A 22,747-nucleotide genomic window follows, 5' to 3' on the forward strand; every position below is an offset into this window, starting at 1 on the left:
TTCTTCACTGGATCTGTTTAAATGACTACAGAAATTTTCAGAAAATAAAAACATCATTCTTGTTCTCTAAGGGCTGTAGCAAGAAACAGGTAGCTTGTTGGGTTTGGGTTTTGGTTGTTTTTTTTTTTTTTATAGTAAATTTACCAAAATTACCAAATTGCAGTCACTCCAGAAATGCTGCATCAGGGTCAGATTTGCCAGTGTCAGCTGGAAAAACGCACTGGGGAACTAGAGTCACCAAACTGATGACATTATCCCTTTTATGCAGTAGCTTAAGAGTTTGTTTACTCACCCAGAAAGTAGGAGAGCACAATCCAACTCCCTCTGCCTAAATACGTATGAATCCGCCCTCTGCCATCTCCCAGAACAACTTAACTACCAGGCTGTAAGATTTCCCAGGACAGTGCTCAGTCTTTTATTGACACACTCTTTGCATAAACACATTTCCATTGTAAAACAGACTGGATTCCAGTCATCAGCAGGGCAAATGCCCTCCACATCTCAATCATTCATTCTTTCATCTCCTTTTCTAAACTGTTTCATATAGCAGAGATTTCTTCTGCTGAAGCTTTTCAAGACCTCATTCAAGAATTTCCTCTTAGGTTGGCAGTTAAAGCACTTGTAAGATTGTTAGAAGGCAGCAGTTTAAAGCTCCGAGGTGAACACCCCAAAGAACTAATGGGTAAAAATGGGATTATCATCCCTATTCCTTTGTAGTTTATGAATTGAAACAACTGATTTCCAGTGCTTTTTAAGAATTCGAAGTGTCAAGCTTTGAAGAAAAAAATGAATTAAAAAAAATAATCTTCGTTTTTGAGAATAAAAATTGAAATTCTGCTTGTCCTTAACAAAGAAAAAAACCCACAGTCTCAATTATAACTATGGTGTCTGCAATCATTCCTCCTGCTCCTTTCATCTTCATGCAGGGTCCATTAACACACCAAGCCAGAATGAAGTCTGAGACAAAACCCACAGAGGGAACAAATACAATGTCCCACTGTGAACACTTACAGTTCTAGTGCCATGTCTACTGCACTCCAGTTGGAAAGCTCTGGCATGTTAACACATATGCTTTATAAATTGAAGTCACTGTGCACCAAATGCTACGGTATCTTTTACTGAGGAAAAAAGTAAGACAAATACATTATCTCAAAACTAATCAGAAAAGACTTGTTTTGTTCACCAGTTTGTTTATTAAAAAGGTAGTATAAAACACAACCCCTTTAAGAAACAAAATTGAAGACAAATCAAGGGATTCTCAGATGCTTGTCACAGGTCTAGATATTATTCAAATATGATTTTTTTTTTTAAATGTTAGTTTTTCTAAAGGATAAATGAAAACGATCAATTTAACTTATCGAAATAACCTGTCAGAAAAATTCCAAGTCAACTTACTGAAAAGTTTAATCTAACAATATACTTTCATATTACAGAATGAGCAAAAAACAATTTGCTGCAAAAAATTCATAATTCTATAAGTATTTTACAGAACTTTCAGAGTATCCTGACAGTAAGACTTCAAGCCTTGTATAATTGAGCACTAAAATACACACAAGTCAAATCAACACAAGTACACAACTTACATAATTCATTTATCATACTGCAGTATGTTTCCTCAGATTCAGAAATAAAAGTAAGAATTTAAAATCCAGTTAAAATCTAGAGGTTTTGGGTTTGTGTGGGTTTTTTTTTTTTTTTTAAAGAATTGAGTTAGGTTATACAGTTCAAGAATTCAGGGTATAGATATCAATTTTACTGTATAATTTAAAGGCAAGCTTGCGTTTCTATGAAGCATCCAATACCTTTAAGTTTTCTTAAGTGAATTAAGCTAAGTATTTGTAATTGTAAATAGATTAACCTTAACTGAATAACATCTAGGACACATTTTAGCTAAAATGCACTGCATTTACCATACTAATGATTTTAAGTGAATTGCAATCCTTATACAAAACCTAAGTTGTACGAGGGACTGAAATTCAATTAAAAAAAGTAATTAAAAAAAGTCAGCAGGAGAAACAGATAAACATTTTGATGCAAAATGAAACTAATTCTCTCTTTACAGCTGTATATGAATATTTGAGAACCTGCTACAACGTATGTGCCTTTTCTTTTGGGGCTTTTTGTTTCCAGATGTCCACCTTGGCCATGCTCCTCAAACCATGTAATCTCTGATGAATACTTGCAACTCCGTACAATTACCTTGCCAGCAAACCACTAAATAGCATTTGATTGTAAAGTAAACTACCAATATATCTTGAAGCTAAGCAACTGATTTTGTATTGCATAGTTAAGACAGTGATTATCTATGCCGAGTTATGTTGAAGTATCAGTTAATACTCTTTCCCTGCTATTATATTTAAGTGGCTTCACATTCATTTTGTTACCCTGTGCGAATTAATAGGAACAGCTACTTCTCTGGTTCAAAATGGAGCAATAATAATTATCCACAAATTGTTTCAACCTGCTGCTAGTTACTGTTTTCATAATATACAGAGGGAAGGAGACAGCTTGTCTTAAAATGAACCTGTCACCAAAAGCCTAGGGATGAAGGACCATGCCGTATACTGGAATGGAACCTAAGAAAAATTAGAAACTAAGCAAAAAGGTTGATTTTGTCACTTCTAATGAGCAAGACAAGTCATTAGAAAGCACTTTTAAAAGAACAAATATAGTCAAAATTTCATTGGGCTTTTAACTTCTTACCGGTTTATTTACGGTGCTGCTCAGTCAGAAAAAAATATAAGTTTAAAAAGCAACTCAGCTCGTTCAGCTTCAGATTTGTTAAAATTTGGTATTAAACATTACTGCTCTATACAAGATTTTAATAATCATACTTCAAAATAGTAACTTTTAACTTTTGCAAAAGGTTTTAATTTATGTTCAGATTAATTTATAAAAAAATGGCATCATTTAAAAAAGGAAAATATCAAAATAATTGTCTCAATGAAAAACTGCTGAAAAGAAAGTCACAGCTGCATTAACCTCTCCACAGACTATTAAATGCCTCAGTAACTCAATGAATAGTTTATAAAAATACATTTTTATATTTTACTGGGGAATAACAGAGGTAGACAAAAGGAAAATACCAGTTTGAGTGTAATGTCGCACTTCAGAACAACATATTTGCATGGAAAAACAGCTTTTATTTTCTTAAGAATCCTAGTTAATAGGAAAGCCAGTAAAGCATTTGGTCTCAGTCTTTGTTGGTGCTCTACTTCAGTGTGAAGTCTAGAGGAAAAGGTGAAAAGGCCAACATCACGTTTGACTTTTGAAGCAAGCCAATCAAATTTGTACATAAACTGGAGAGAGGAAGGTTACTGCACATACAATGATTCTTTATTTTTCAAAGTCTTTTTTCAAACACTAACACTAACCTTATTTTTTATATCTGATACCATGATAAGGCTTCACAGAACTGTACAATATTTATACGTTTGTCAATAGTTTCCCCTATACCAGTTGCAATTTCACTGTAAAACAGGTGATTTAACTGTGTAGAGTGTTACATGACCAGGCTCTCAAAAAAAAAAAGCTAACAAAACACAACAGTCTAATGGATCTAAAGCCTAGAGCCCAGAAGCTGGAAGAAATAAAGGAGCACTGAAAGCAATGCCCACCACACTAAATTACACTCTTCATATGCCAAAACCTTCAGCCCTCAAAGGTCTGTGGTGCTTATTACCAATGAGAATAACTAAGGCAGAACCAACACAACCCAGAGATGTAATCTGAATATGCCACTATGCGCAGCTACACACTAGGCAGTATTTCAGATTCCCTGAACTGTTCAAACACCTGTTTTGCTGAAACGTACAATTCGCATACTTGTAAAGATGAGAAAATTATCTTTCTTAGCTGCAAGAGTTACAGCTCCTCTTTATAATGCAACTCATAATTGGAAATTTGTCATGCCAGTTTATAATGAGCCCCCAGACTTTTAAAGCCTGAATTCAAATATCATCTCTGTTGTAAGACCAGATATTTTGTCACAAAAAGATATATAATTCATAACCACAGTGGCAAGTGTTAAGTTAGATGCTCTGGTTGGCACAGCTACCCATACATTATCGATTACATATAAAAAAAAAAGAAATGAAACAAACTCAGAGTACCATATAGACTTCTGGAAAAAATATAGATGGTAATCTCAGAGCACAAAGTTTGAAAATACCGATTTTCAGAGTATTCTGAATACTTCAAGATGGAAATGTAAGAATTAGCATCTATGGTTTCTTGTAATCCAATATAAATTAAAAAAATTCAAAAGATCCTCCTTACAAATATGCACTAGTAACCATCCAGATGAACAGCGCACTATGAATTCAGCACCAATATTTTAATTGTTTAGTGCCTAAATCCATATTCTTCTATCCTTAGGTATCAAAATAATGGGATTCTAAATTAAGAATGACTATGCCCAAAACGGCTCCCCCAGTTATTTTTGAAAGCTTGCCACTTACTAAGATATCTGAAGTTAGAATGTCTTTAAATCCTTGCTTTTGGAAATATTTCTAAGAGGGCTAGCGTTTGCTTTTTCCATATAAAAGAATATTATTTGAAAGCATATTTTCAAGTAGTCTAACTTTTGTACAACAAACTGTAGTTCAAGTTGCCAAAAGCTTTTGAATTTTATGAAATACGGGAGATCCTCCCCACTTTGAAGAGCATGTATGGCTAAACTAAAATGTTGAAGAGAACTCACACTCATCAGTCTAACAAGGTCAAACGAAAACCTTTACTCTAGTATCAAAGCAAAAACTAAACAAAGCCAACACATCAATCAAATGCCTATTTTGTATACCTACTGCATACAGACCATGAGAGTTTAAGATCAGTCTTATTTCATTACGGCCTAGAATGTGTGTGCTCATGCATTTCTAGTCTCCTTCACATAATTCCAGCCTCAACAAAAAGATCTAAGCATCAACAGAAGATCTAAACAGGGGAAGAAAAAATAATTTACTGAATGGTATGATTTAATAATCTATCTTCACTCAGCTTGCCATATGTTGGCTATGGCAACGTTGTTTCTTTTCCACTTCCTTTAAGTTTGTGACTTGGTACTACTCTTATCATTTGCTACTTAATGCATAGCAACATATCCAAAGCATTCACCCTATATGTTTCACAGAATCTGTTCCATAAAATGATCCAAAGTACTCAGACAAGAATCATTTTTAAGGATGAGATACTGAGTTCCAAGGGGTACAGGAAAATTAACAGTAAAATCCACAAATCTTGTAATAGCTTTGCATTACTTAAGTTACATATAGGTACATAAACTTAATGGTTGGAACATATTTCACACTTACATAATGAAACACTGACAAGCATAGTTAGAACAAAAGAAGCCTGATGAGTTTTACTGCATTCTTGGCAACTTGAGTTACTTTACCTGAACAGCCAATTAACACAAACTTTTAGAACCTCATTAAATACTGCTTTTAATGAAAATTTCAAAGCACACAGTTGATGACATTCTAATACGCATATATTCATATGAATAATCTGCAGTCACCCTGAAGAAAGGGATAAACTCAAACATCACCCTAAAAACCATGCTTTTATAAAGCATTAAAGATGTTATGTATCTGCTTCAACATCACTGCCTGCAAGGCTGCTGTCTGTAGATGGAGCACCATCTTCATTAATGCCCTCACCATTATCCTCCCTCTTATGGGCTTCATCATTTACATCCTCCTTAGATGTGTTATTAACTTTTGAAGGTTGTCTGCCTTCAGGCAGTTTAATGCTACTTGTTGCAGAATCTGCATCAGATGTAGCTTGCTGCTCCTTTGCATCAGGATCCTCTAAAAATGATCCCCACACCTTGAGCCTTTCTTCCCTTTCTCTTGCAGTCTCCTCCACCTATTAAAGATATGTTTATACACATCATTACAAAGTCATACTTGTAAAAATAAATAGTTACAGATAAAATTATACAAACAATTATATTGTAGTAGTATCTCAAGACTTCAATAGGCCCTGTTGACTGTGAACTAATGATCCAGTGGCTAATCCTCTAAGTTGAGATCTCCAACACACAATTTTTAACACAAACAGGTCCTTTGTATTTTTGCTAAACTGAATAATTAAGGATGTTTTTTTGGAGACATCCTAGCAGTTTCTGAGAAGAAGCAAGATAGGGCAGGGGTGGGCAGCGGAAAGGTATGGAGATGGGAACACCAAGCACTTCTCAAACTAAAACAAATTTAGTTTGGAAGAAATACTTGATAAAATAGGACCACGAAAGGCTACCTGATAATCTGTTACGCCATCCCATGTTTCAGCACTGAGCTGCCGGCCACCAAACCACCTTCCATTTAGAGTTAGCTTGCACAGATCAGCTTCTGTTGCTTCTTTAAATGACACAGAAGCCACGCCATCAGGGTGTCGCTGTAAGGAGAGACAACTTTCATTTAATAGTTTTCTAAATAGTGTATTTATTCCAACATCTTTTAGATTGTGTGACAAAATCAGTCAGGATATACCTCCATCCTGATCATACATAATCATGTTTGAAAAATTCAATTTGCAAGTTCACACATTTTGTTCTATTGGTACACAGAACAGACTTTTTAAACACAGAAAAAAAAATGTTTCATCTAGTTTAGCTACAAATAAATGTATTTATAAACTTTCAAACTTGTGACATGTATCCAAGGTATCAGGAAGTGTGAGAGTTTGGCTTCACATAGGCTGAAGTAGACAGGTGCTTAGGAATTAATTTCCAAACCAGTTAATTTTAAAATACTGAAGGATAAGGTCAAGTTTCCATGAAATAAACATGCAAAAACAAATAAATGCTCCACTCATATTTAAAGAATCCTAAATGCTTTGCACATTTACACATTACATCAATTCTGCCAACACAACATGTAAAAAGTACCTACATCAAATATGAGAACCTTCTTCACTTGACCAAACTTTTCACACTCTGTCCGCAGATCTTCTCTGATCTCATTTAGCACTAAGGGATCCTCCTGCAATGCAATCACATAAATTAAACAGAAGCACTTACTTCTCAGCTTGATTTTTGCTCAATCACCAATGGAACGCATCTGCCAATCTATTAAAAGTTCATAAATGAAGTGTTGTTATGCTGCATTTTCAAAGCCGCTTGGGAGTTGGCAGACAGCCCTCATCTGAATTTAATAAATGCTACTTATTAAGGCGGCCTTTGTGCTGGCTTCTCCATTCTAACACAGTTACTGTCTACTCCTCTTTCCATCCCAAAAAGGAATATTGTCAGGATACACACAGTGAAAAAGGTCAATTTGAAAAATATGTATCTTTGTCTTGCTTTCTGGAAATAGATGAATGAATTTTAAACAGATGCTTGTCACAGGAAAAAAAACCACTGCCCAAACAGGAAGTTTAACTTTGTTCTCATCTGCCTAGAATTCTGCTAAAATTCTTATGGCAGAAAGTTCTGACAATGTTAACTGTAACAGCACAATCTACAGTAGCAAACTGCATCTTCCTACCTCAAAGTCCTTTGGGTGAAACATATTCCTGATAATAACGATGCGTTCATGTCGCATTCGAGTTGCGCCATCTTTCTTCTCAGGCCTCCAATCCAGCTGTCTAATGAAATGAAGCAACAGTAAGAAGATATTGTTGCGGCTCTCTTCAGTTTCTACAAGTATTTGTTGAAAAAAAATCATTAATTTGGCATTTCTTGCAATACATCAACTAAAATACGTATTTTAACAAAGAGTAACCCCTTCTAAAAAACGCAATAATCATCCAGTTTCACCTCTTCTCCTACAAAGCAGTTGAGGTTTTAAGGTACTTAAATGCTCATAGAGGGACTATAAATTATCTTAAGAATCAAAGCATTTTCTTAAAACACTGAAAAAATAATCTTCAAGCTTTAATTCCTTCCTAGTATCAGCTCAGATACAGGAACCATCTACTGCCAAGTATAATAAAAAGGTCAGTATTGTACCATTTTTTCCTAACATTTTATAAAAAAGGAGATCCACTATTCCCCTTGGTAAAATTTAACTGCTTTTATTTAAACACACATGCAAGAACACCTTGAATCTTACGCAGGCATTGCTGCAAGATGTATTTTGTTCCACAGTATACAGAGCCACTGCCACAAACTAGCAAGGTAACTCAGGGCATCTGTTCTATGACTTGCCTTCTCATGAAAAACGTTACTTCTGGTAGAAATGCCTACTTCATATCCTATTACAAAAAAAAGAACACATTCACTTACACTTCTAAATCTCAAAATTTTATATTTGGGGGGGAAAAAAAAAAATCTTAAGTTCCTTCTTGTATCTGCCACTTCAGCTGAAGAAAACTTGGATTTCCAATGAAGGTAGTAGCAAGTAAATTATGCTCTTCAACTCAAAAGGAACACCAACTGAAGTCAGTTTATTCAGACAAATTGCTGTCAAATGCAAGTTCATTATTTTCTCTCTCCACACTGGAGACTTCTTATAGCAAGAACTGGCAATGTGTCTCTGAGGCAGATACATTTCAAGCTGCTTTTATTTTTAATCTATAAGGTATCAAGTAGACTTTGTTCCCTTTAACTATGGCAAAATACTTTTGCATTACTATTTGAAATGTTTAGTGTAATGCTGCTTTCATTAAAATATTAACAGTCCTATATACTTAAACTTTTTTCTTCTTTAATCCACATCTTCTTGGTTCCAAAAGGCAGAAAAACAATTTTTAAGTGACAAAAGCAATGAATCTAGGTACAATTAAAAAACTAGCCTATCTTATACCAGAGGGAGAGGTCTGGGGGAATCTACAGAGGTATTTTAGTATTTGCTCCTTGGAAGCTAGAATCTCTTGCCCTTTGCAATGAGTAAAGTATGGTACAGACAATATGTGGACAGCCAGAGTGTTATTACCTTAAAAAAGTAAGCCTACAGGACTTGCACACTCTCACACACTGAGGAAAAAAAAAATCTTTTATCTCCCCAAAGTTGTAATACTGTCTTCTAGAACTGAAAGGACATTGGATCCCTATGTATTATTTTAATGTGTCAATCATGAAGTTCATTATGTCAACATTTAATTTAGAAGTACCTCCCCTACAAATGTGTATTGTTTAAGCTATTTCGCCATTAAGATAAGACTTCAATTTTTCCATAACTCTCAGCATTGCATTTGAAAGAAAGCAGCGTTTTACTAATAGCACTTAGAATTCAAGCAATGTTTTACTAAATAAAAATACAAACTTCTGCTGTTGAGACAACTTCTTCTTGTAGTCTTTACATTTCTTCTTCTTTTTGCTTGCATCATACTCCCCCTTCAGTTGAAACTTTGCAACTTCAACATGCAATTTATAGCCTCTAATTTCTGCCTCATCCAGAAGTCTCAGTGCAAGCTGAACCGATTCTCTCTATTTGAAGATAAAACAGAACACAACCTTTAAAGCACATGGCACAGTCAAATTATTCTAGTAACACTTAATTAAGAATATTGTGCTAAGAATCAATTCCCTGTCACTGAAAACCATAATGCCGTATCTCTTCCAAGTCTCTTGACACACAGATGTCAATGCTTTCTCTATCAAAAGCCAGTATTTCTTCACCACTGTTACAGCAGATTAATGCTCCCAAAAGCAACTGCATACATTTCATTCAAATATGTCATAAAAACTAACCTGCAACTGTCAAGCAAGCGAGAATAAAAAATTTTCAGGGGGCTGAGCTTCTATAAAGCTTGTATCACTTTTCCAAGACCAGCAGACGTTGAGGCTCTTAAGTAATTTTTAACGTTTTCCTAAAAGTCCTTTAGAGTGCAGATGGTCTTTATACTTGTACACTAAACAGCCCTAACTACTAAAAATACAAAAATAGCATAGAGTACAAGGAAGTTGATTTAATACTGCCTGGTGCTTCTTGCAGTATTAAAGCAGACTGCACTTGCAAGAACTAACTTTCCAAAGGATTCACAAGTGAAACACATGAAGGAAAGAGTACTGCAACCTAAACATTTACAGGTTAATACAGAATGCAAGAACAGTTCTGAACCTAATCAGTTCTCAACCAAAAGCTGTAAATACAGGACTACGGTGTGTTCCTTCCCATCTCATTATTCCTGTATTCTTGGCCACACAGTGGAGTATTTTCCAAGCAAAAGGTGAACAGGTCCCCCATTTCACCCCATACTCACAGACACTCAAGACAGGAACATGCAGAGACATGTCCAGAAGGTATTACGGACATTTTCAGGGCGAAGGTGGGGGTGGGTAAGAGGAAATGAATGAGGTGCACAAGCAGGTATGTGGGCAGTGCTGGAATAACTCTTTTAGAGAGACACCTAAATTTTAAGTTATACTTTAGATATTTCAAGAATCTTCTGAATATAATTCTGAAACAGTGGCCACAGGTATCTTCAACGGGAAGGAAAACTGCATTTCAGTGTACCACTGACCTTTAGATAGCAACAGAGGCCATCTCCTTTAAGATTTCCTTCCTTATCTTTGTAAAGTTTGATTTTGTGTTCTTCTGTCTGAGGATCTCGCATAATGATACCACATTTTGACATGACTTGTATAAATTCATCTTTTGTAATGTCTGGAGGTAAACCTGCAAAATAAATTAAAACAGAAGGCTTGAGTATGTTCAATTTTTTTAAAATCTCATTAGAACAAAAACCCCACGGTGTTTCTTTAAATGAAAGATATCAAACATAAGGATGAAATTTTAGCTACACAGAAAGAAACCACTGACCTTGGGACCAATATTTTTGATATTACCTTTTAAACATTATTTCATACCAATATTTTGAAAATCCTTTTACTTTTTAATAGGTGTAACACAGCAACAACTTTGTGCTCGCTAATATGCAGACCTAAAACTTTAGTGCTATATGTGATACCAACATTGCAGTGGACACAATGGCCTATGCGAACGTAACTATCCTGCCCAGGTTTGATGTTCCACTGCACCTGTAGGGACTGGAGATAAGAAAGACCCCCAACCTATACGCAGACGACTGTTTTCTCCACCCACAAATCTGACAAAAAAAAGCAACTGATAACGTATGGAGTTTTCAAAGTCTTAAGTTTGAATTGAGGACAAGAAAAAAAATGAGAATAGAGGAGAAAATTATGCAAATGTTCCATGTTAGTTTGGCCTGGATGAAGATTTTTGGAAATTCAAATGCGTGCAATTCTGTGACTGCTCAGAACCACCAAATGTCCCTTTGTGTATGCACCTAAAGATAGCACCCTGACATCCAAAAGTGGTAGAGAAATAACATAATAAATGCACAGAGAGTTTCACTTGAGCTTCCCTGTTACTGGCACATTCTATTCCCAGGTTTTTTTTTTTGGTACTTAACTATTTCCTCCTTATCTAATAATTATACTTATAAAATCAAACAAAAATTGAAGATTTAAATATTAAGTAATGTGTATAGTCTATGCACTATTTTATTATAAACTTGTTCTCATTATCCTATGCCTTAGGAGCTTACAGAAGTTGTTCTTCTTGGCTGTAGCTTACTTAAAAAAAATTAGTGACTTGGCTGACACAGCTCACAGAATATCACATTTAAGAGATAAAAGCATGGAATATGTCCCTTACATTACTTTTCCACATCTACAATTTATAGGTCACAAAGACATTAAGCAGTCAGGAACATAATGTTAAGTAGCTTGCAAGTGACAGACTGAATAGGTAATATTAGAAGTCAGTGAGACATATACGAGTCTCTTTTACCATCTTTAGCTCAGAAGCAGATAAATAAATGCTATTACTTACCAGTCACATAAACATTTGTGTTTCTGCCTTCTTCAACATGAAACCATCCTAAAAACAGAGTTTTAGTTCAGTTATGCCAATATATTAAACACAGGAGCATGCACATGTTCACATTCCATCAGACTTCTAAGAATTTTTGCTTGCCCACAGGAAAAGCTCTGAACACGCCTTAATTTGCTTTTTTCCCCACCTTGTATATGGATTTAGGAGGATACCTATGAAGTACCATACAATTTCAAAATCATTCTGGAAATTTTCAGAACAACTTGTACCTTTGCTGTATACAACAACACTGAACAATTGTTAACTTCCACTCAGTACTATACAGTTTGCAGCCTACACAGAGGGAAACCCTTTGTCACTCACCTGGCTCAAGCTTCCGTTTTTCTGCTTTTTGTTTTGGATCTGTTTGTTGTGGTCCTTTCTCATTTGCTGATGGTTGTGTTCCTGACGTCTTAGAACTTACTGGTTGCTTACTGTCAGGTGCTGTGCCAGAAGCAGATGAACTGTCTGTATCATCTGCATGGAAACCATAGTTGGCATGATATGTTGCCAGGAAATCTTCTGTTATCTGAAAAGAAATTAGGAAAATTAATCCAAAATTTCAAAGAACTACAAATTCAGGTTTGTAAGTGTTTTAGAAATTATCTTCATTGATGATGGTCGATTTCTAATCCGACAACATGGAAAGTAACAGTATTTTTTAGAACTGTTTTAAAATCATCTTTGTAAAGCCATAAGCACAACAAAAACAATCAGTTCAGGCATCACCTGAACTAGACTAACATACTAATTCCATACAGCACATGAAGTTTTTAAACAAATATTTAACAAGTTCTGCTTTTTTTCAAGCAAAGCTTTCTGCTTTCAACATAAATTGGATTTGCCTGAAGGACAGTAACCAAGCACTCCTGGCCATGTTGAAGAGATAAAGTGACACTGAAGGTAAGCCAACAACTTATCCACAGATGATGAATGACTGACATTTGTAGGCATCTGCCTTTTCATAGAAACATTTTCAGAGATGACATACATTTGTGTTGATAAGACAATAAATATTGCACTTAGACGGAGAAGTACCTTAACACACTGTTTATAAGACCATACACTCTATTTTACATCCTACTAATAGATAAATAATTAGCTCCCTCTTTTAGAGAGAAACTATATTTGGACAGAATATAAGATTGGCTAATGTCTATCTTTTAGAGACCAAACCAAAAAAACCCTACAAATTACAGCCAGTATTTCCAACCAGGTAAATTTTAATACTAGCCACTAGCAGTAACATGCAAAGAGATAATACATCATAGCTGATTTTGCTAGCATCACTGCACTATGAAGTACTTTCTGAAGTTACACACTCTGAAATCATTTATTCCCAAAGCTGAGCCTTAACCTTTGAAAATTTTACCTGACTGCCTTGTGCTGCACTTGCTCATCTGTATTCAAAAGGGAACAAAACTTAATGTCATTAAGCTATTGTAAGAGAGTGGCACAACAGACAGTAGTAAGTGTCAACAACTCAACAATGCAACCTCATCTCTTCCATAGTGATTTGAAGCTTGATGTTTCAACTCTAAGCTTTTATTAAGACAAATAAAAAAATGCAGAATTGACAGTAGCCTTGTCATGAATAACGCAAGGTGCTGCGGAACTCCATGTAAGTTTAGCACGAAATAGCTCCTACACTAAACAAGATTTGCAACACACCTCGATCAGGAATGTAGGTGGCTGCTCTTACAGACATGACATAACACAATGTCAAGAGAAAGGAAGAGTACAACCACCTTTACTGAAGAAAAAAAGTACTCCATGTTCTAATAAGGTTCATTTTATCTGACACTAGCAATCTTAGCAATCCTTAGTTTCACAGTTGATGACACCCAGAGAATTAAACTTTTAAACTTTCTGGTGAACAATATTACTCATTTTCATCACTGAAGCTACTGATAAATTAGTGATTAAACCTACATCAACTAGCCACCTTCCTGCAGCAGTATTATTTTTCAACTTCAGGAGGAACCGCATTCTCATGTGAAGCTAAATTTATTCTTAGCAAATTACCTAGCATGGACTGTTCAATTCTGCCAGTCAATAACAAAGAATTTTTTTTTTCCCCATAATATGCTATCATCCTACCATATATACCATTACAGCTACTTCATTTTAAAATGCGTTTTTACAAGCATAAATTAATTTATACAAGTATAACGGCTTTTATTGGAACTTATGTCATACCATGCCTGCACGGAAAACAAGCACTCACAGAATTTCTTACTTGGGGCTTCAATCCAGTTCTGGTGGAGAACATCGCAGAAAGAGATCAGTTCTACCTCCACACCCATACACTTGTACAGTTTGAGACAATTAAGCTTATAGGAAAAGAAATACAATACTACAGGACATGCTAGCGTGTAATTAGCTACGGGTCACACTGAAATGGAAAGGAATAGATTAACCAAATGAAGAACAGATACCCCACGCTTACAGAAGGCATCCAACATCTGTTTTTTCATAGCAAGTGATGAAGGAAGGCAGATGAATTCAACATGTGATTTTGTGCTATGTCTGTGGAGGACTATAAAAAGTTGGTATCCATCGTTATAGTACCATTGAAAGAAAAATCATTAAATAATACACAAAGTTGCAATCACTTTTATTAAATACTTGACTGTCTCCAAATTTTTTCTGAGGAATGTTGACAGTTAATATCATTAATTTTTTGCACTGCTTTGAAATATGCTTTAGTAGAAGTTCAGCAGATGCTCTATTCCCAAAGAAGAGTAGCAGTGCAATACTAGTCTGTAGATTATGATTACTTAGGCCAGTCAGAATATTTTAATCTTTTGTCAGAGAACAGAGATAAGGAATTTTATTACTGCTCATGGAGTAGAGAAAGAAGTACAACATCTGGCTCCTGCAGTCTCTTAAATCTATTTTGATAAAACACTCTGTTGAATAATCATCAGCAAAATGAAGTAACCTGAGATATGATACCTAGCTCGATGACCTATCTATAACACATAGTGCTTCACAATAACTCTTTACCAATTTCCACTATACATCATATTTACTAATGAACTTTGTGGTTCCTATATAGTCTGTCCAACCCTTTATGTTATCTACTCTCCATGATGGAAATTTGAGATAAGAAAGGCATTTCAGAAAGACCAGTGCTCCTGAGAAGACATAAATAAAATAATAATAATAATAAAATTTAAAAAAAGAACCCTTTTAAAATTTACTGTGCTTACTGGATATAGCACTCCACGGGGAGCCAGGGATACTCAAGTTTTCCACTGCTCCACTTTGTGAGTCTGGATTTTTCACATGTTTTTACCCCTCCGTAAGCCATCTGCTACATGGACATCTTACTAGGTTTACACACATATAAACCTGGCACTACAGGCTTCATTCTCACTCAGATTGTCTGAATTGCAATAAACTCAGAGTCACAAATAAGAACTGGCACATTACATTTATGAAGTATATGCTATAAAATGCCTTAATATTTGTAAATGAAGTAATTGCCCATATTTGTTGTTACACAATAACAAACCTATTTCACTTGCAGATCAGTAGATTGGCTCAGCACATTAAATCTATGTCCCCTCTCACCTTGAAGAGCCACGTTGTTATAGCAAGTTCATTTTTTATACTTGAAATATTTAATAAAAAAAACCCCAAGATGAAAAACTGTAACATGTTTCCATTCTGTGGAATGCCTCTAAGCCAAATGCACTTGAAAATTAAGTGTATTTCCAAGATCGAAGGAGAGGGAAGAAGACATCTTTACACATGCATCGTTTTCAGATAATAACAAAAGAGAAGAGGAATATACTACTCCATTTTCACTTAGACCTTTTAACAGACTAGTTCATTTCTTCACTGCCAATAGGAAGACAAAGATCACCACAGCTACTGTGATAAAAAAAACCCTAAACATGTCAAAGGCAGTACCGATTCGTTAAGAACCACAAATATAACTGTGACTTCATGCCAGGCCCGAGCAATTCTAGAGATTCACAGCCAAGGGGAAAAGCCACCCTACAGCTCTTCACAACAAAAGAGCAGAAAGCAGCCGGTAAGGTTACAGATACAGACAACGCCAGCTGCCGTGGTTTTGGCTGTAAAAACAGTGTTTCAGTGCTACAGAGACTTTGCAGCAGACATCTACTTGGCTGAATCCAGACAAGTGAGACACCTCCGTGCTGAAGAGACCCAACATCAATTGTGCTTCTTTCTCCCCCCTCCTCGGGGAAACTTCGGCGTGCCACGGGGAAAGAGCTGCCCCACGGCGGTGTGCGGGCGGAGGGAGAGGCACCCCGCGAGGCTCCCCACAGAGGGCCGGAGCCAGGCGAGGAGGCCGCTCCCCACAACGGGCAGGGGGGAAACAGCATCGAGCAGGCCCGGCCGCCCGCCCACCCTCAGGGAGCGCTGAGGCGCCCCCCGCACCCACCTTGGGGAACCAGGCCTTCTTCTCCCGGTCCCACTCGTAGGCGGCCCCATCGGCCGGGTCCACGTAGGTGAAGGGGTCGGACTCGCCCTCGCCGCCGGGCTCGGCCTCGTACTGCTGCTGGAGCTGCAGCTGCCGGTAGAACTCCTCGTTCCCGTCCTCGCCGCTCATCCTGGCCCGTTCGGCGGGACGCGGCGGGGGTGGGGTGGGGGAGACCCCCGCACCGGGCCTAGGCACCTGCGCCGCCGCCGCCGCCTGAGGCGCCCGCTCGCCCCGCCCCTCTCGGCGGCGGGGCCGGGGAGCGCGCGGGCACGCGCAGCCGGGAGCGGCGGGCGCGCGCAGACCCTCTCCGCCTCACGCGGCCGGTGACCGTCCCAGGGCCCCGCAGCGCGCAGGAGCGGAAGTGGCCCCCCGCCCGCGTACGGGACTTTTTTCTCCCTCCCGCCCCTATCTACGCCGCAGCCACTGAGACGTGGGCTGACTGATCACGTGGAGGATGGCGGAGCCAATGGGGACGGGGGGGGGGGGCCCCTTCCCGGAGAGGGCTGGGCACTTGGGGCCGCGGGGGCGCGCGGCAGGGGGCGGGGCTTTTTTTCCCGCCTCTGGGCGGGCTGAGGCCTGCAGGGATGGCGCAGCTTGAGGCCGGAGGGACCCGGGCTGGGCTGGGACAAAGGCAGTCGGCCTCCTCGCTGCTCCAGGCCGGCCTCGCCCCTTTCCCTTAGGCTGCGGCTCTGTTTCACTACAGGCAGCGCCTTGGCTTGGGGGTGGCTGTCCGGGAGGCCTCGGGCTTGAAGAACTTTCTGGGCCTGCTGTGGGCAGGGAGCCGTGCATAGATGGGCCTTGCGTGGAGACTGCTGAAGTTTTACTTACGTGATAAAACAAAAGCCTGCTAAGGGGCATGAAGCACAGAAAGTACTTCCTTCTGCAGTACTTTTCCCTACTGTGCTTTGGACAGCACTGAACAGTCAAGTTGCTGGTGTCAGTTGAGGTGCTGTGCAGCTAGCTGGCTGTCATCTGTCACTGAAAGTCTTTTCATATCCTACTAGAGGCAAAGACAAAACCAAAAAGAGGTAGATGACATGAAAATGGCATGGTAAATGTCAAAAGATCACATTGGTTCTTGCTTCTCCCTTGGCACAGGTTTCTGGTGCAAATGGTTTGAACAATTAAGCCTCCTGGGGAGAAGGAGGTGCTGCTCTGGTCTGCCCAGGTGGCGTAAGTACCTGCTTTCCACCGAACAGGGATGTGACAGGCTGAGGGCGTCCAGCTGCGGCTGCTGCCTTACCTTCGGAAAGGGTTGATACCTTGGTACAATGAAAGGGATGAGGCTTGTCTTCAAAAATGATGAATTGGTTTGCATTAATGAAGTCTGCAATGAGTTATTCATCAGTGTAGTACTCTGTCTGTGGATACTTAAATAAAATTTTCACATTCAAACCGGTTCCTTCAAAAGACCTTCATTCAGTGCCATCTAGTGGTTTTCACCGTGTAATCCAGATAGCGTTACATCAAAACCAAATCTAATTGCTGAAGTAGGTATTTAAAAGTATTATTTAGAGGATGAAGAAGCACGCTGTTCAGGTTTTGTTTTGCAAGATTTAACCTAGAGCTATAAATCCCAGGTACTAAAACAGTGCACGTGTTTTAAATGAAAATTTAGCTGAAGAGCCGCATCGAAGCTGGCAGTGTCTGGTTGCCAGCAGCAAAGCAATCTTTCCACTCAGAAATGAAAATGATACTCAGTACAGGAGTTTTCTGGAAATGACTGTTCCAGGAACAAATATATTTTTACTGTCATACAGACTGGAATGACAATAAAATCAAAGACAGAATCCTGAGCTTGTGAAGCTCTGTAGGAAGAGACCGACATCAGCTAACTGGCTGGTCAACAGACTGTCAGATGAAGTTGCTGAGGATATAAATATAGACTTCTAGTAACCTTTGGCTGTTACACAGAGAACATCCAGCCTAGTTAATGACATCTTTTGTGCTTCAAGAATTTTCTCTTGGCAGGGCTATTACGATAGTTGTCCAAAGATTGTTTTGTGATCACTTCTAAACTGACAGCTTAGGAGACATTTGTATTAGCTCTCAAATAGGTATTGGATTTTGGTGAGGAGCATGAGGGGCTTAACATAAACTGCGCTTACTTATAAAAATTTGCATTGGATATATGTTTGGAAGTAAGATAATCATAGCCTTAAACATTGGAAGAGCGATACAATTTAAGTCTTAAACTGCTTATTTGATTTTGGCAGTTTTTTACGTTCATAACCTGAGCAAACATGGTGAGCTCTGTGCCCACACAGTACAGATTTCCCTAGTGTGCAGATCTGCCTAAAGCAGGTCATTGAGGCACTGTCCTGGGGAGTAAGAGGTCCAAATTTAATCTCAATCTGATGGAAGTGAAAGCATGCTTGTGTGCAGCAGGGTTAGTGCATGGTAAATCTGATCTGCATACTTTAATGTAGCTACGAGGACAAACTACCTCAAATTCCCTCACACTTTCCACAGATAACAGCATGTGTGATGGCAGCTACTGCAGCATAGCTTCTTACCCTGTCGCCACCATCAGTTCTCTTCCTCTTCAGTAAAGACAGCACAGTGAGCCAGCTCAGGGAGCTGATTCAGCTGGAAACTCATCATTTTTTGGAGTCAAGACAGCTTTACTCTCAATCCCATCGTTGAAATGATATAATTCACGGCTGCACAAGCAAGCTGCTTGTTCTGGGGATGGTGCAAAGAGCTTGAGTGTTGCACAGCTCAGATCAGTCTAAGCTGTCAAGAAATGGCATTTTAAATCCTGACAGAATGTCTCAAAGTAAATATTAAAAGGAGGTATTAGCATGATGATTTTGTATCTGTGTCTGACTCTTCTGTGTGATAAAAGGCAATGTTGGTTCATCAGAACTGATTGTTGGTCTAGAGATCCCACCTACTAAAAGTACTGAAAACTTGCTTTCAGTAAAGTGGTGTTTTGCTAGCTATTAGAGGGAAAGCAGCAATTCAGTAGCTAATACTCAATTAGGTGAAGAGTTAACACTCTTTTCTTAAGACGCTTTGTTATGTTAAATCAAGGAGGCAGTAACTAGTGATTAAGTACAGAGAGGTTACTCCTCTTTGGGCTTTCCATGGGGCTGGAGCCTGTAGCTGTTACCCAGACTAGTGAGGGTGACGGAGTCCTCACGGTGGGAAAAATGACAGGCCCAGATCCAGATGTGCTAAAAATTCAATACCCTTTCCTATGCTCACGAAGGAAATTTCACAAAACAGTTCACCTTGCACTGAGGGGACCATCTGCAGCAGAGCCTATAACTAAACGCTGATTAGAGCCTGCATTTTTTTTTTTTAAATTATAAGTACCACTGATTGAAATGTGTAAGTGCTGTAGCTGTGTGTAACTTTAGCTTGTTCTTTAGCTGTAATATTCTTAGCAGAAACACATGAATGTCAGCGGGCAGCCCGTATTCAACTACGTAAAATAAACCAATACTTTCTATGAAAACAGGAGGGTGAGCTTTAAAATGGCTGTAATTTCATAACTGACTGTAATATTCTGTGCCATTTGCTGGAGATGCAGTTTGTTACACTATATCCATGCTTTGACATGGTTTCATTCATTTTTGTGGAGGTTTTTTTTTTTAAACTAAACCAGCATCTCATAGTCACAGCACAAATTAGAGTACTGATACTAAACCTGTTGCTAACATGAACATTGTTACATTTATATGTATTAAAGCTGTTAATGTGTACATCTCATTCACAAAACAAGCTATAATTAGGTACATCCTAGAAATCATATTTACTTACTCAATAAGACTCCATATGAACAAGACATTTGGTGGAGTCTTGCCTTTCAGTATTTTGTGCCTTTTTTGTACCTATTCTTTCATTGTGGATATAAATAGTAAAGCCCCAATTATTCATGCTAGTTCTTTGCTAAATAACACTCAATATTTCTGTAAATAGACATTATTCCCATATGCTCTTACGGAATTACACTTGTATTATCTAGGAGTGAAAGAACTGTTTTTTGGAACACTGAGAAAAGATTGCAAAGGAAACAACCCTTTTCCCCTAAATCCAGTTACGATTATGTGGAAACATTTTATGGATAATTATATTGGGGGAATAGATGGAATAAATAATATCAGATTGTTTAGATAAAAATAAATGTTGACCAATATATCACTCCAGTACAATATGTTATGAAGATTCGAAAGTACAGAATTATAAAAGCATGAAGTACACAGAATAGTTAAATTATGGCTTGAAATATTGCCAGTCTTTAACCAAAACATGTGCAGCATATAGCAAAAACATCAATTTTGTAACAGGATATATTAGCAGTAGATAGACCATCCAGTTAGAGGAGCAGTTACACAAGCAAACGGTAGATGCATGCAAAGCAAGGAAAATGGTGAATTAGGAAACTGTGGTTTTTAAGGGCTGCTGTGAGGTGTAGCCAAGGATTTTGCCGTGGGAAATTTGGTCTCCAACAGAGACAAATTGTGAAGTCCAGAAACACGTGGCAGATTTGTTTTCCAAAGGCTTTAATAAGCTAGAATAAAGAATGATGTAAGGAACTGTAATGTTAGTTGATTTTTCTTTTGTTTAGAATTCCCTATAGAAAGATCCAGGAAGATAAAAGTAGGCTCATTAAGTGTGTAGGCTTATTTACTTACTTCAGTCTCACCCTGCAGCTCCATTAAGAAAAAAGAGAAGGGAAAAATATCAGTGCAATATGTTTGTCATATTTGTACATACTTCACTACCAGGGAATGTATTATATTAAGACAAAGAGAGTAAAATAAGGTTTCTGGAGTCTGCTTTGTCATAAATTGTATTTCTGTGCTGTTATATTCCCATTTATTTCAGTGGTCCTGTCCTGGTGTACAATTAGTACAATAAAAGGGAGAATCTGCCTGAATATTAGCACTTACAGCTTTGCAGCGTGTAACATGAAGAGTGTAGTAAAATATGGCCAGGCTTGATGGGATTAAAATGGACTGTCATTAAACTGGTTTAAGATGATGACAGAGGTTGTATTCCAATGCCCTTGGGATTTATCATTTGGTTTTATTATTCTGATTAGGGCAGTCAACAAAGAGAGGCTGCAAATAGATTTTCTCTTCTTATAATGAACTCAAATAATGGTACATGGATGGATGGATGGATTTCCAACCATGTATTGTTAGGGGCTCTGTGCAGCTGGAGGGGTGTTATATCTTCAAGGGTTAGTTAAAATTGAAGCCTCTGTTACTGACAGCACTATTTTGTTTAATTCATATGTTGCAACCTCTCTTCTATACTTTAACGCACAAATTCTTTTTTGAGATAGAAGTCCCTTAGTTTAAGCAATGGAAAATCTATTGTGTTTTCTATCACCAACTCCCACAGAACAAAATTTTGGTTCAGGGTACACAAAATCCATAAAAATAAGTGTCATTCAACATTTGTGTAATGTGGGGTGGGAAGACTTGCCTCCTGTATTTCCTGACGGGAAGACAGTCCCTGCCAGCAGTGCTGCTGAGCTTTTTAGGGATGCACAGGCTGCCCATGATAGGCTGTCACTGACTTGCCTCTGCATGCGGAGCCGTAAAATCAGTGGATTTGAGATCAGAAGGCCTATCTCATAGAGACAGTCTGTCCTAATATTAAAAAGCCATACTACTTGAATAACTTGAAGAATAGAAAATTAGTACAATAGAAAAATTCAGCTCTCCCAGCATGCTTGACAACGTGCAGACCACTTGGATATGCCCACGTACACTACCGCAGGAGTGGATCCGTGGAGGCAAATGGTTAGTCTGACCCCCCATGCTGTACACATTTAGGGACTTTACTTCAAACTCACTCTAGTCTGGTTCTGTGGACTGGACGCACAGTTTCGTCTGAGAGAAATCCGGGTTGTGCACTCAAGATCACTTTGGGAGACAGAGCAAAGTAAGGCAGGAGGGGACGTTTGAGCAGTTCGCTTCAAAAGCACACTGTAAATCCAAACTAGAACTCTAATACAGATCCACTCCAATTTCTTGATATTAAATCACTGTAACAATAAAGAACTCTGCACTGTTGAGATGTTTTGCCCATAGATCGCAAAGAATTTTACAAGTGTGGTTAAAAATGATTATAGCTTTTTAAGAGAGATGATCACCCGCTGGTTCCCTTGACTTCCTTAGGAACTGCGGAGGGCATCTCTTTTCACAGCAGTCAGATCTTAGCCAGAGTTTCAAAGTAAGTCACTGGCGGAGCAAAGGCTAGTGTGGGTCTGGCCCATAACACTTTTTCTTTTTTTACTACACCGTACTACAAACCTTAGCTTTCTTTCATTTTAGCATGCTTTCTGATGTGTTCACTGATTTTTAACATTCAGGACAAGAAAATAATTAAATCAAAAATCTGCCTGGTTGATCGTGTTATGAAGATACATGGTTTTGCTTGCTCGCTGTAGATACAAGTACTTGACAGAGGGAGCTTTCAGTCACAAGTCAAAGAACCAGTCACCAAGAACAAAACCATCCTCACAGCCAATTCTCACACCAAC

At 38.2% G+C, this 22,747-nt stretch overlaps 1 protein-coding gene across 1 annotated transcript; it reads right to left on the bottom strand.

Moving 5' to 3' along the window:
- Positions 1-1,237: 1,237 nt before the first annotated feature.
- HTATSF1 (HIV-1 Tat specific factor 1) lies at positions 1,238-22,060 on the bottom strand. Its single transcript, XM_059824475.1, has 10 exons — positions 22,047-22,060; positions 16,204-16,372; positions 12,108-12,312; positions 11,742-11,789; positions 10,408-10,562; positions 9,207-9,370; positions 7,488-7,587; positions 6,894-6,983; positions 6,259-6,396; positions 1,238-5,868 (listed from the first exon to the last, which is right to left on the bottom strand). Exons 2-10 carry the CDS (start codon positions 16,369-16,371, stop codon positions 5,584-5,586), a joined length of 1,353 nt encoding a protein of 450 aa, XP_059680458.1. The 5' UTR covers position 16,372; positions 22,047-22,060; the 3' UTR covers positions 1,238-5,583.
- Positions 22,061-22,747: the final 687 nt, after the last annotated feature.

Source organism: Gavia stellata, chromosome 14 (assembly GCF_030936135.1).
Source record: "Gavia stellata isolate bGavSte3 chromosome 14, bGavSte3.hap2, whole genome shotgun sequence".
Classification (NCBI taxonomy): domain Eukaryota; kingdom Metazoa; phylum Chordata; class Aves; order Gaviiformes; family Gaviidae; genus Gavia; species Gavia stellata.